The sequence below is a fragment of the Pseudorca crassidens genome, chromosome 2, assembly GCF_039906515.1.
Source record: "Pseudorca crassidens isolate mPseCra1 chromosome 2, mPseCra1.hap1, whole genome shotgun sequence".
Lineage (NCBI taxonomy): Eukaryota > Metazoa > Chordata > Mammalia > Artiodactyla > Delphinidae > Pseudorca > Pseudorca crassidens.
Genome location: NC_090297.1, coordinates 142,527,534 through 142,542,892, shown reverse-complemented (window position 1 = coordinate 142,542,892; position 15,359 = coordinate 142,527,534). Strand labels below are relative to the sequence as shown.

Sequence of the window (15,359 nt, the reverse complement as noted above, 5' to 3'; positions counted from 1 at the left end):
TGCTAGACCCAACCCCACCCCCAGACGGGCCCATGCAGCCGAGGTTGAGAGCCACTCCGAGAGGTTATGAGTGTGATTTCACCAGTAACTTTCCTTTAGTTCCCTTCCTTTTCAGTTATTTCACTTCATTCCTCCAAATGACCTTTATTAATCATTTCTTTGAGAGCAGCTTTCTTTTCTTGGTTTTTACAGTCTTTCCCCAAACCTCCTGGACAATTCAGATCAGGTTACATTGCAAATGAAAGATTTACAGCTGTGTCTTCTGCAAGACCAGAGTTTATTCTAAAAGCCTGTATATTGCTACAGTGAAAATGGATCTCCCATATGAAGTTTCTCTCTGGCTAAACTTTGCAGTCAGCAATAGTCAAACTCTCACAGGAGCTCTCTCTTTCTCTCTCAAACACATACACAGTGCACGTTCCAGCTCAGCAAATTTTAGTTTGGGTTTCAACCATTAGACTTATGAAACGTGTACATCTCTCCCTATGAAAAGCTGTGGGAAAAACTGAAGCGCGTATCAGGATAATTTAAACAGAGCTCCCGTCCCTACCCCACTTCATCGAGAACTGCTATTACCAACTAGATCAAAGTAGATTCTTATGCTGTTCACTCTCCGCAATTGGCTTAGCTTCTCTCCTTTTCTACTGTGAAGGCCGTTTGGCCCAGGAGAATCTTTGCTAAGAAAATTCCCATGTAGCCAGGCAGATGACTCCATAAGCATATATACAGTAAAATCTGCCTGTGAGCCAGGCAGGGCTTTTCTATTGTTTGTGAGAGCTGCAGTGTTCTATCACCCAGTTCCCAGAGGACACAGTCCTGCTTGGACTGGCCCAGTGTCTGAGAAACACCTGGATTTAGCACACTGAATGAGACAGAGGGACCTTCTTTGCACAGACTGAATACAAAAGTAATCCTTATTTTATTCCAGTCTGCTTCAGGTGATATTGATTCCTCTGGAACAGTTGATTGAGAGACCCTCTGTGGGGATGCTCCCTCCCCAGATCTCATTTTCAGAAATGATCCTGGATTCTCCCCATTGCATCTTTGAAGCCAAGTAGCATTAATGGGATACCACTGGAGCTGGGACATTATGCAGACCAGAGTAAAGAATGCCTCTATTTATACTTTGTTATTACTGTTATCCAGACACATAGATTATTTTTGTTTCATGTCACAGTACTCAAGGAAGGATATTTTTGCACGATGGAGACATAGTATGTACCTTGATGTGTGAATTCTGATTCTGCTACCCACCTTCTGAATGACCGTGTTGGGTTAGATATTTCACCTCTAGGATCCTCAATATCTTCATTTGAAAAGCGGGAATAATAACTTCTTCACAGCTGATGGAATTATTGCAAGAGATCAGTTTTCAAACTTTTTGGTCTTTTTTTTATTGGAGTATAGTTGCTTCACAACATTCTGTTAGTTTATACTGTACAGCAAAGTGAATCAGCTATACGTATACATATATCCCCTCTTTTTTGGATTTCCTTCCCATTTAGGTTACCACAGAGCACTGAGTAGAGATTCCTGTGCTATACAGTAGGTTCTCATTAGTTATCTATTTTATACATATTCTCAATAGTATATGTATGTCAATCCCTATCTCCCAATTCATCCCACCCCCCTTCCCCCTTGGTATCCATATCTTTGTTCTCTAAGTCTGTGTCTGTATTTCTGCTTTGTAAATAAGATCGTCTGTACCAATTTCAGATTCCACATATATGCATTAATATACGATATTTGTTTTTCTCTTTCTGACTTACTTCACTCTGTATGATAGTCTCTATGTCCATCCATGTCTCTACAAATGACCCAATTTCGTTCCTCTTTATGGCTGAGTAATATTCCATTGTATATATGTATAACGGAGGTCTTAAGAGCCCTCGCTACCCTTAGAAATTGAGAACTCCAAAGGGCTTTTTTTATTTACCTTGGTATTTATCAATACCGTATTTGTATTAATAATTAAAAATAAAATAAAGCATTTTATTTTATTTTATTTTATTTTATTTATTTTAAAATGACAGCAACCGTTACTGTCAATGTAACATTTTTTTTTTTTATGAGGACTGTTTTCCAAAACAAAAGAATTAATGAGAATAGTGGTGGTTTACAGTTTTGCAAATCTCTTTAATGTCTGGATTTCCAGAAAACAAGTGGATTCTCAGATATGCTTCTGAATTCAGTCTGGAGAATTATGTACTTTTGGTTGAAGTGTGCGAAGGAAATCTGGCCTCAAATAAATATGTAATTGGAAGGGAAGGAGTATTTTAATAACCTTTTCAGTTAATTGCAGATATTCTTTGATTCAACACTAGAACTTAGTAAGTGATTTTGTCTTAAAGACTAGTTGTAATGTGCAGCCTGAAGCCATCTGTAAATTTTATGTACTCTGATACGTAAAATCCCTTAGTCTGTCTTGTACTTTGAATGCCTCTTTTACCCATGCGTAATTTTTAAAACATCATACACTGGTCATTTGGAAAACACTGGTTCACTAAATTATGCAGACCTTCTAAAACTTTATTTCATCAAACCATATCAAAAAATCATAATTATGAAAACCACCACCAGTCTCATCAGACGAGAGACTGTCAAGCCTAGGGCGACAGACGTATGTTCTGAAATTTTGACTTTTGCTCAAAAGCCCAAATTTTATCATTGGCAACAAATATTGCTAGTTATTTTCCTTGATGTGATGGGCTCACTTCATTCATTTCCATAATATAGCTGCCAGATACACAAGTCTGAATAATCAGTTTGTCTAAAGTTGTTCTTTCAGGTAAAAGTGGTATTTCAAGAAAACAGTGGCTAGTTCACTTTATGGCTCCGGGGATGGCCAAGAGCTCTTCCTTGAGACACAGCCCTCATCCTTCAGTAGGAGCAGAAATGCTTCCCGCCTTCTTCCCATTTCATCTCAGGATGTCAAAAAAAAACACATACCAAAGAGTTGAGGTTTAGTGATGTTAATATTTGTTACTGCTTCATTAGGGACATTCTTTTTTAAAAAATTTATTCAAGTATAGTTGATTTACAGTGTTGTGTTAATTTCTGCTGTATAACAGTAATTCCGATACATACACACACACATATATATATATATATATATACATACACATTCTTTTTTTTTTTTTTTTTTTTTTTTTGCGGTACGCAGACCTCTCACTGTTGTGGCCTCTCCCGTTGCGGAGCACAGGCTCCGGACGCGCAGGCTCAGCGGCCATGGCCCATGGGCCCAGTCGCTCCGCAGCACGTGGGATCCTCCCGGACCGGGGCACGAACCCGCGTCCCCTGCATCGGCAGGGGGACTCTCAACCACTGCACCACCAGGGAAGCCCTATATACATTCTTTTTCATATTCTTTTCCGTTATGGTTTATCACAGGATATTGAATATAGTTCTCTGTGCTATACAGTAGGACCTTGTTGTTTATCCATTCTATATATAATAATTTGCATCTGCTCATCCCAAACTCCCAATCCATTTCTCTCCCACCCCTCTGCCCCTGTTGGCAACCACAAGTCTGTTTTCTATGTCTGTGAGTCTGTTTCGTAAGTAAGTTCATTTGTGTCATATTTTAGATTTCATTAGGGACATTCTTAAGTGATACTGGCTTTCCCCCCTTGCTGTAGCGTGTGGAAGTGAGGAATACAGTGACCACCCGGACAGTTTGGCGCGGCTGCTTTGATTTGTACTAAAGCATCGCAGGTTTTACCCTCCAGGCACCTTACACCTTCTAGAGCGCAGATGTCAAGACAGAAAAGGCAGTAGTAGTATTCTGGAAATAGTTTTCACCTCACGGACTCCCTGAAAGGGTCTCCGGGCCCCCAGTAGTCTACAGACCACATCTTGGGAACCACTGGGGTGGACAGTAGGAATTGGGTAACCTCTCGCCAATCCTGACAAGTTAGCTCTTTCTGCCTGATCTTCATTGTTTGTGGCCGTGGACTTGGTGACTGGCTGGGCTGGATGAAACCCGGCCTTTGGGAGATTTATCATGTCAATGAAATCCCACTGGAGTTCTTCCCGAGCTCACCAGAGCCCAATTGCTGTTTCTCTCTCTGGGATGTTACCTTGAAACTGAAAACAAACCTTGGTTTCATATTAGCTTTACTACTGGCATCTGTGCAGGAAGATCTCTGTATATAATCCTTGTTTTTTTGTATGGTGTAGAGCTAATAAAGACATTATAATTTCCTAGTCTTTTATATCAAGGGGTCTTAACTCTAGTTTCAGAGCTAGTCCATGTATAGACTTTAGGTGACTTGTGAGCCTTTGAAATTTCACAAAATTTGCTGTTGTTTTTCGGGGGTTGGGGAGAAGGTGGGTTGTTGGGGAGAGGTAATAGCTTCAGATTCTCAGAGAGGTCTTGTGACCTCCCCCCTTGCAAAACCAAACCTTAACTAATGGTTATTTCAGATGGACATTGTTATGGGTAGCACCTACCCATCCATTGTCCATTTCCAAACGCACTTCTTTTTGGAAAGAATTTTCAAAGTTCCCTCCTTGGCTTTGCCTGTCTGTACTTGCCATTCCTTTGGCATTCCTTCACGGTTCATGTCACTTAGCACTTGCTCGCAACTCACTTCACGGCTGTCTTCATGAACATCTGTCCTTTTCCTCTTGGCATAAAATGCAGGAGAGCAGGGACCGTGCATCTCGTCCAGGTGTATCTCCTCGGAGGGTATTTCAGGCCGGAGAATATGCTCAACCAAATCAGTGGGTTCCTTTTTGAACCACTGAGATGTGCAAACTTGGAACATTTATTTATACCTCAACCACAAGATGCATTTTTTTCCTCCACACATTCTTCAGTCTGCTTCTTGGAACCCAAGCGCTGTCATGAAAACTGCAAGGCAGTCTGTTTCGTTCCAACAGTAGCATTTTTGGAACAGTTTCCCGATTCCGTGGGAGTAGTGTGGTGACTACCACTTGCTGATGAGACGCAGAGGAGGACTCTGCAGCGTGATTATATGTATATCATGAACTATCAGCTCTCCGGGGAAGCTGCAGAAGGAATGGGTGTGAGGGGGCTCCGCTGCAGGGCAGGGGGCACCCCTGACAGTAGCAAGAGTGCTCTTCACGGTGTCAGCATTTCTGTAAGTCAGAAAGCTGGCTTCAGTGTGGTGGGTGAGAATCAGACAGTGGGCTTTACAGATAGTGCTCTGATTTAACCACGTGGTGGTTCCCCGCCTCAAAAAAATTTTTAAGAGTTCTATCGTATGTGGTTTAACTTAGAGGCTTCACAGTTTTTGAAAAAACTGTGGCTTGTCTAACGCAGCAAACATACCAGCACCTAACAGTTGGGAAACAGCAATATCCCTGTCCTCTGTGGGAAGCAGGAAGATAAATAATACGGCAATGAACAGGGAGGACTGACCTAATTATGACGAGGCAGAAGAATCGCTCAGTAGGTTACCGACAAGGTGGATGTGTATACCAATCAGATCTGGGAATATTTTATTCAGGAATATGTTCCCACTTGCTGGGTTGCATTGTTTTTAAACTTAGCTTCCCAGACAACATTTGAGCTCCTGACACCCTCCATCCTATCTTCTGCATCACTTGTGTCTCTAAATACTAAAAGTTGCCACTCACGGTGCATTTTCACCAGTGTGGGTGGACCCAATCCTCCATCTGTACAGACGCAAACTTCCAAGATGGCTTTGTTTATTTCCGTCCCTGTCTAGCAGGTGAGAAAATCAGGACATAAGAGCCTTTGACTTGCCCCAAACTATTGAATGATAGTGCAGGTGATGTTAACAGCTGTGGTGTCCCAGGCCAGGCTCATGAGTCAGAGTGTGTCATTCGTCTCTTTGGAAAGTGCCTTTCATGCCGTTGGGGTCGGTAAATGTCGGTGCGTGTCCTCTTTGACTAACTCACTCCTACTCAAGGGCTGAATCTGGTCAAACTCTCCTTTGGGAGAATGCCACCTATCAGTGGGAGAGCAAGGTAAGGTGACTCTTGGCTGTGCTTTCGGACCAGATGGCTGTTGCTACTGCATGATGAAATGTGCAACTTCGCGTTTCCCGGCCTCTCGACACTACAGTGCCCTTTCTGTTTTTTAAGGAAAGAAGGATTGTCCAAATGTGGAAGATGCAAGCAGGCATTTTACTGCAATGTGGAGTGTCAGGTAGGTGTTGGGCCAGCTGGCAGGGAGGGCCTTGTTTCCTCGGAAGATCGGGACCCAACATCCTTCTCGCCCTTGTCACGGCATCCCAGAGCCCTCCTGCAGCCAGAGCTACAAAGCCTCCTTGTGGCATAGGAAGTGGCTGGGTCCCCCTGTGTGCTGCCGGTGATGACGGGCAGCCAGCAGTAGCGTTTTGGGGCCACACAGAAGATCAGAAATAGGGGAGCCATGTTGGATACAGGCATGTGTATCACTGAGGTTGACAGCCTGCCCCCCAAGACTACCAGCAACAGACGGAACATGCAAAGATGACCAGTGAAAAATGTTAAAACGCTATCTTTAAAATTGTTTAGTCTTTACTATCACAGGTCTGTATTTGTATATGTCCCTCTAGCAGGCCACACGCTGCACTTGGGCTGGTCTAACCCAGCCTGATTCCAGCTAGACTTAGGTGAGCCCCTGGCACAGCCTTTGTACAGCCAGAGGCGAGCTGCTCTGAACTTGGACCTGGAGACCTGGGGACGGTGCCTCGGCAGCAGTCGGTGCTGAGTGGCTTCAGGAGGCAGGTTGCATGTAGACCATGGGCCATCTGGCTTGATGGATACGTCTCAAGGGAGTCTCGGAACACGGGACTGGGAAGCTCAAGGGGGAGTTTGGAGGAGCTCCTGGTAGATTCTTTGAGGGACGAGGAGTGGTGTCTTCCAAACTTTTCTACTTGATACTATGTAGTTATACAAAATGTTCATAGATATTTTACAGAAAAAGTGTTCCATGTTCCAGCAATTTGAATTTGGGGAGAATATGATCTTTGACTTCAGTATACCCTCCCCAAACTATTTTTTTAATGGAAACCTGCTGATACTCCTTGGGAAATGTCGATGCCATTAAACAATGGCTCTATATGACAGGGAGGATTTTCAACATATCTGTACCTCTTTTTGTTGTTGTTCTTCCCATACTTGGTGTCATTCCCATCTGTCCCCTCCCCCTCCCTGGTCTGCCTCATTACCCACGATTTCATTTTTTTTTCTCTCTCTTCTCCCTGTGCAGCTGGTCTCTGAAAGTCTCCAAAGAGCGTTATTTGGCAGTGGGAGAGGTTGCTAAGCTCCGATGTCTAGCATGTCAGTGTCATCTAACCGTAGAGCTCCTGTCACAGGGGCCCTGGCGGGAATGAAACACAGGCTGAGTCACTGGCTTGGGAAGGTCAGCCTTGGTTCTGAAGGCCACGTACACGGTCCCTCTCCCTGTGGACTTCCAGAGGCTGTCAGCCTGTGGGGAAGTGAGAATATAGATGGGTTTGTCGTTGAGTTTTTAGGGAGTGTGGCTTCTTTTGAAGAGGAGAGATCATATTTGGCCCCTACTGATCGTACACAGAGAATTCTGTGGTTAGATTGCTGCAACATTGGAGAGATCAGTGAGCCCTGGAATGACATGATTTGGTTCCAGGCCTGATAAGTTAGCTGTTTCTATATTTAAGTTAAACACTTCTAGAAGAAATAACTCATGACGTTCTGGTTCTTTAAAGAAGCAAGCTAGTAACTCACAGACAGTTCAGACTATTGAAACACAGAAGACTAGGAGGACATGGTCCCAGCTCTGCAAATGACTAGCTCTAGGAACTTCATAGGACACAGGACAAAGGACATCTCAGAGTCTCTGTTTCTTTAAATGTAAATGAGGACAGTGGCCCCTATCTTGATAAATTGTAAGGACCAAATGATTTGACAGATATGAAAGTTCTATGTAAACTGTAATGCTGTGTGCAGGCGTGAGGGCTTATAAGTAATAATATTACAGTAACTCAGGCTGGACTGAAGCTTAGCTGTATGCAGAGAATAACGTATACAGCACATGTTAGATTTAAGGGACTTTTTTTTTCTTTTTTAACTTTTTATTTTATCTTGGAGTATAGCTGATTTACCATGTTGTGATAGTTTCAGGTGCACAGCAAAGTGACTCAGCCATACATATACATGTATCCAATCTTCCCCAAACTCTCCTCCCATCCAGGCTGCCGCATAACATTGAGCAGAGTTCTCCGTGCTATACAGCAGGTCCTTGTTGGTTATCCATCTTAAATATAGCAGTGTGCACATGTCGATCCCAAACTCCCTGACTGTCTCTTCCCCCAACCCGAGGGGCTTGTTTTTTTCACCTAAGAGAATGGATGGTTTCTAAGAACTTGAGATCCCTAATGGTGTACATTGTATGAGTAATGCTTGTTACAAAATGCTTGTTAACTTCTCTGATGAACTGTAAACTCTGCATTAGTATAAAATATGAGAATCTGTGAGATGCTGAGCTACCTCGGGGTCTCCTGAGCGGGCCGCTGAGCTGTCTTCCATTAGGCCTCACCAGGTGGCATTATTTTGATGAATCATCGTGGTCCAGGTTGGGGTCTTGAGGTGGCCATTGTGTTCCCCCTGCCTTTAGGACCTAGTCTCCCAGATTTGCACACTCACAGTAATAGGTGCCCTGCTTGGAAGGTTCACAGTGATCGAGTTCATCAACCCATTTTAACCAGAATGCCTCTTTTTTCTTTTCTTCCTTTTTTTTTTTAAAGAAGGTTTTCTTCTCTTCTTTTAATTTTTTTGGCCGTGCAGCGTGGCATGCGGGATCTTGGTTCCCACAGCAGGGATCGAACCCGTGACCCCTGCAGTGGAAGCGAGGAGTCTTAACCACTGGACCACCAGGGAAGCCCCCCAGAATGCCTCTTTATTACTTTACAGCAAGCAGCTTGAAGTCTGTACATTCTCCTCCTATAGACAGATTGTACAGGTTAAAGCATAATGCGATTGCTTGTAGCAAGGAATCCCAGGATGTGGGGGGATACAGTGCTGTGACTGTAAGTCACATTGAAGGTCTGGGCCAAGACAGCTTGCTGTGTCCAGCATCGTGATGTGCAGTCTTCCCTGTGTGTCGCCCAGGTTCGGGGCTAGGACATCATGAGTCCTGGAGAGCACTTCTGCAATTCAGTTTTCCTGTGCTCTGTGAAGTATCTCTCGTGACAGAAGTAGCCTCCTAGAGGACAAGTGATAACACAGCTCCCAGAGCCACTCCTTTTCTAGAGGTGAGGCTGGATTTGACCTGTAAGTTTCGTTTTTGTTTCATCTGTCTCCTGATGTGGAAGGAAGAGGCTAATAGTCATTAAGGTGTTCTATCCTACGGTACTGAAGAACTGAGTAAGTGCAGGACACTGTATTACAATGAGATAGAATGGTCATAAAGGTTTAATCAAAGTAAGCACCTAGAAATAAATGGCTGTATAAGGGCTTCATCCATAAAATCATTAGGGAGGAATCTGGGGCATTTGCTCCAGATAAAAATGTATTCAGGGTTCTGCCCAAGGGACTGCTTGGATAGGATCAAAGTGGGGACTCTGCTACAAGTGGCACAGAACAAGAGCAGCAATGAAGAAGGTAAATGAGTGATTCTCCGCCTAAGAAAGCATGGCCCTCAGCTGCTGGTCATTCACTGGGCGTTCTTCAAAGGCAGACCCCACCCACCTGGAGTCACCAGGGGGTCGGTACCACACATCAGATGATGGGGTTGGAAAGGAGGTTATCAGTAGATAAGAAAACTATGTCCACACTGGTTGGGTGACCCACCCAAGGCGACACAGCAGCAGAACCGAGACCAGACTGTGCAGGCTGCCTGGGGAGGGCTTTTCACTGCTTTCCAACACTGTGCTTGGAGGTTCTGAGGACCCTCCAGGAGAAGAGGCACTGTGGGAATGTGTCAAAGACTGAGAAGTGGCCTTTCATTGAGGTGAAAGGGAAGACCCCTTCCAGTAGTGTTGTCTTTCCAGAAACCTCTCCAACAGTGTAAGGCACACATCCTTCCACAAACGCAGCATCTTAGGAGACCCTCAGCACTGTGTTTGCTCTCCCCGGGCCCTCCTCTCTAATTGCAGGGCTTTAGGATCCTGCTTTGTTGTATGCAGTTTGGCCCTGTCTTGCCCCATTTCCTTTCCTCTTCATTCACTTGCCTCAGTGGGATCCTGCCAGAGGAAAGATTTTAATTGACGGTGCATGAAAGGGTAATGGGAGGAAATACAAAAGAAACAGGAATTTCTTTTTAGTTAGGCTTGGTTTGTAACCTGTGTGTTTTAATGAACTATATTTATTTTTATAAATATGCCTGGAAAGCTAAGTGTGTTATTCACTCACTTAAGACTTTTTCATTAAGTCGTACTCTGACACGTTGAAGAGAATAGTTTTAGAAAGTTATTACATAGAGGAGTTGTGGAGTAGAACTTTCTAGGGTATTATTTCTTAACTTTGACAAATAGAAGAAAACGATTTGTGTTTTGTAAATAGAGGTGATAGGATTATGAGTGTGCTTTTGAAAGTAGGAAGGGGCATATCCCAATGGAGATTTTAAAAAGCACGTGTGAGGAGCTTGTGATCAAAGATTCGTGAACATTCTTGACTTTTATCATCGATTAGAAAGTAACTGAAGTGTAGAAAGTGTCCAAGAAGTGCTCCCATGACCCTGTCGTTGTTTGGGTGATGAGTGAGTGGGGCCAGAGTCATAGGTTTAGTCCTGGTTAAATTCGCTTTGTCCTCTTAACCCAGACACAGGAACCATCTTCAACAGAGCCACTCTTTTTTCTAAATGGTTAATATCACCAGTAGGAAAAAGCGTGTAGGAATGAATGAGTGCATCCCAATCACTCTTTTATGGGAAGAGAAAACAAAGCAGATGTCCTTGTGATGGGGGCTCAGCAGTGTCTGTCGTCTTGGTGTGAGATGGTCACTAAGCCCCTGATTCCCTCTTCATTCTTCCTCTCGCAGAGAATGGTAGTAGAGAGCAGCAAGCCTGACATTTTCTTACTATTCCACATTTTAAGAAATCACCTACGCGTGCTGCTCCACATTTCAGGAAACCACGTATGCGTGTGTACAAGTAGACATGGTGTAGATTGAAAGCCCCATTAGAACGAGAGAAACACCAAATACGAGAGTTAGAAAAGGGGACGTCACAATAAGAATCCGGTCTTCTTACGCAGGGAAGCAATATATCGCTTGCTCAGCAGAAAACTGGATGACATAACAAGCACTCTTTTCTTCCAGTGTTGGAAGTGCCGGTGTACCATGAAACAATTTTGCAACGCTCTTTACGCATCTTTAAGCATTTTTGTCCATGCGCAAAAAGGAAAGTCATGCAGAGCTGTTACTGCATTGGCTGAAAAATGAACTAGAAGTTTAAAAAGTGTACCAAAATATTCCCTATCTTACTTTTATTTTTATTTTATTTTTTTTTTATTTTTATTTTTTTTGCGGTACGCGGGCCTCTCACTGTCGTGGCCTCTCCCGCTGCGGAGCACAGGCTCCGGACGCGCAGGCTCAGCGGCCGTGGCTCACGGGCCCAGCCGCTCCGCGGCATGTGGGATCTTCCTGGACTGGGGCACGAACCCGTGTCCCCTGCATCGGCAGGCGGACTCCCAACCACTGCGCCACCAGGGAAGCCCCCTATCTTACTTTTATGATAGTGAATTGTTCAGATTTATTGAGCACAGAATAATCTGTGCTCAATATAGAAACATCAGAAAGTAAAGACTGAAAGAAGAACAGAAAGAGTAGCCATACTTCATAATTTTATCCTTCCAGAGAAAATCACTAGTAACACTTTGGCATGTGTCTTTCTGAATCCTTCCTGTGCATTTATTTGTATATTACTTTCCTGGGAAATGGGATCCATTTGAGTTTGCATAAAATTTTATAAAGATTGCAATCAGGCAAGGAGGAAGAGCTTGAATTTTGAAGAAAACTAGTAGAGAAAGTTTTGGAAAAACGGGCAAAAATGTCTTTTTAAAAGCATAAAGGGTTGCAAAATCATTCTGTGTACAGTGAAACTGCCAGTACTAAAAAACAAAACAAAACACAAATAAAGCGCTGTTAATTGATAAGACTTATTCCTATCCATCAGCTTAGCTTAATTTTTTGTTTCAATTTTGTCCAATCTGATTGTTTATAATTTCTTATGGGCAAAATTGGGGCAGATTATATCAGGATATGCTCAGAACCTAGGGGCAGATTATATCAGGATATGCTCAGAACCTATCTGACATTTCTACCAGATGTTCTTCTCCCCACCACAGCTTTTTTTTTTTAAGAATTAAAACCGAAAAAAAAAAAAAAGAATTAAAACCGAGTAGTGACATTGTGGCACATCTCTGTCATTTCCACCTTCTGACAGAAAGTGAAAACTTCTTATTACCTAGTAAATTTCCCTTGATGAAACTTACATGATTCTGCGCATCCTTGGATTTACCCAGCTCTCTGATTTAACTGCTCTGTGTGGGGCTGTATCACATTCGAGGTGCTCTTACTTTTACCTTGTGTTCGGATATAGTCGTAAACTACCTGAAGTCAAAGACTCCATCTCCCACCTCTGCCTCTACGGCCAGTCGAGGGCTTATTGGATGAATGAAAGAACCAGTAAATGAACAATTACCAGCGTTTGTTGAGAGCGCAGTGTGTGCCAGGCGCTGGTCTGAATGCTTCTTGTGGGTTAGCTTATTTGCTGGATCCCCACAATGACCCTTTGTGGTGGGTTGCATGAATGCCTAATTATCCCATTTGAAGGTCCTATATTTGTTGGTAGTCTTCAAGCTTTTGTGTCTGATTATCACTGTTGGAAAGCATAAAATCATAGACTCAGAATTCTGGACCTGCTAAATAACTTAGGGATCATGTTATTTACAGCCAAGGGTATGGATGCAGAGGGATTAAGAGGCTTGCCTGGTGTCACATAGCTGCTTCGCTGAAGAGCGGGGGGTGAGAATGCAGGTCTCCCCGAGCCCCAAACCAGTGTCCTCTTACTTCACAGCACTCTGCTCGCCTCCAGACCGTGCCCTGTAGTTAGGTTCCCTTCCCTTTGAAGACATTAACATCAATACGTGTCTACATTGTATGTTACTTTTTATTCACATTAATTTGACATTAATTCTATTAATAATATGTAAGTCATATTAAGAAATGTTAGTATTAAACTTATTTCTCCCAGGAGCTCATTGTTAAACACCGAAAGACACCACCTACAGTTCAGAAAACTAACATCTTCAAGGCCCTGCGGAGACCTTGTATTAGCGTTCCTGGGGTCATAGTGGACACGTGTGTGTTCCTAGTTGCCAGTTATCCATCTGCCCCAGCTGGTGGTGCTCACGCCCCTTGGATATCCCAAGGCCAGGCTTGAAGCCCTCTTTGAGTTTCCCTTTTTGCCTTGCATTTGGGGAGGGAGCTGTTTTGTCGGCTGGGAGCTAGACCCACCTGTTCCTACCACATTGCCTCATCACCGTGCTCTCATTTTAGGCTTTGGCTAAAAACAGATCCTCTTCTCCCTTGTGCATATCTTGTCATTTCTTTCTCCCCCTGTTCTTAGTTATATTTGGCATGGTGTTATTTAACTCTGCAGAACATCTTGGCACAGAACTTGAGCCAAGGGTCTGTGCCACGGGCTGCCTTAAATCATTGTGACATCGTGTCTTTCCTGTATTTGGCATGGGGGAGGGGAGGGAGACATCTTCATTCATTCAGCAACTTTATTAAGCGCCTAGTAAACACCAGGCACTGTTCTAGGTTCTGGGGTAACAGGCGTACACAAAACAGACTAATAAGGTCCTTTATTTTAGTGGGAGCGGGAGGGAGACATAGTAAACCAAACAACTAATCAGTGTGTAATATGTCAGGTGGTGAGAGGTACTAAGAAGAAACATAAAAGCAAGGAAAGGGAGAGTGTTGGGGAGAGTGCTGGTCTTGACAGAGTATTCGTGGCAGGTACCTTGAAAAGGGGCATCGGAGCAGAGACGCGGAGGAGGGAGGGAGCAAGGTGGATGTCTAGGGGAAGAGGCGTCTAGCCAGGAAATACCGCAAGTGCCAAAGATCTCCTGGCAGGAGCAAGCGTGGTCTGTTCAAGGAGCAGCAAGGAGACGTGGTGGCCAGCATGGAGTGAGGTGAGGGAGCATGGTGGTGGTGATGAGCTCAGAGTAATGGAAGCGGGGGAGGGGGGGCTCCTACCACGGGTAGCCTCACGGGTCATCTTTAAGTCTTGGCCTTTTGCTCTGAGGTGAGAAGTCATTAGAAGGTGCTAAGCTGAGAAAAGGCAGGATCTGAGTTGTGCTTTGCAGAATCAATTACTCTGGCTGCTCTCTGGAGGCAGAAGCAGGTGTCCAGGTAGCCACGGGGCGAGGTGTCGGGTCTGCACACCCAGTAGAAAGGTGGGGGTGGTGGTGAGGCAAGAAGTAATCAAAGGCTAGCTGTATTCTGCAGGCAGACAGGATGGATTTGCCAGGGAGATGAATGTGGAGTGGGAGGGAGAGAAGAGAGGCAGCCAGGAGGACTCCAGGGTTCTGGCCTGAGCACCTGAACCATCAGACTTGCCATTTTCTGAGGCAGGAAAGGCGGAGGGGAGAACACGACGATACCCAGTTCCGTTGCGACAAAGAGTGTCTGCAGACTCCCACTGAGTCCTCTCCCACAGCCTCTCAGCCCCATCACGCCACCGCGGTGGGCTTTTATTGGAGCTCATGTGGTCCAGGCAGTTCCCAGTCACCCCACAGTAACCCTGTCACTGACGCCGGCATCATTCTTTATGCCCAGTGCTCAGAGCCTTCCTCCACGGCACCCATGTCCTCCTACTTCCTCAGCCTTCCCCTCTCGAAGGGGGCATCTCCACCCTTCCAGGAGTGAGCACACGCCCTTTACCCCCCAACCTGGGGCAGAAAGCTTCAAGACAAGTGATAGAAAGGAGTACAGTTTTCCTCTTTTATCAAATGACTCTACAGGAAGTCTGTGTTCCTAAATATTCCCAGGAGTTGCCCCGGCCAGACTCTTAGAGGGCCCTCGACAAAGCCCTCATTTGTGTCTTGTTCTTATCACCTGTAAAAGGGTGCTGTGCTGTGTCTGTGTAGACACACACAGACCAGGTGCTGTGTGTGTCACTTCTTGGTTATTTGCTCTGAAGTGAGAACAGAGCCAGCACAGAACCGTAGGTAGCAGAGCCAAACCAATGGCTAATGCCAAAGTCACTCGCCCCTGTGCCTTGACAGCGACCACAGATAATGGAAAGGTGTGTGGGTTGTTTGGAATGATGAGGGGCACCAGATGCTTGAGGGAACAACACAAAGCAGATTTTCTCTTGCCAACAACCTTGGCCAGGCCTGAGTCAAGGTTATATAGCCACAACTATCTTAAAGGATGTTTTCATCTCTAGCTTTTGT

General features: G+C 44.5%; 1 protein-coding gene across 3 annotated transcripts in view; it reads left to right on the top strand.

Moving 5' to 3' along the window:
* Positions 1-15,359, top strand: part of SMYD2 (SET and MYND domain containing 2) — a 50,675-nt gene that overhangs the window by 14,981 nt on the left and 20,335 nt on the right. For 2 of the 3 annotated variants that reach the window (XM_067728970.1, XM_067728968.1), the window contains exon 2: positions 6,076-6,139. In XM_067728970.1, coding sequence (XP_067585071.1) covers positions 6,076-6,139 — 64 coding nt within the window. Of the gene's footprint in view, positions 1-5,804; positions 5,959-6,075; positions 6,140-15,359 lie in introns of those variants that run through there. The other variant, XM_067728969.1, reaches the window with a different exon arrangement.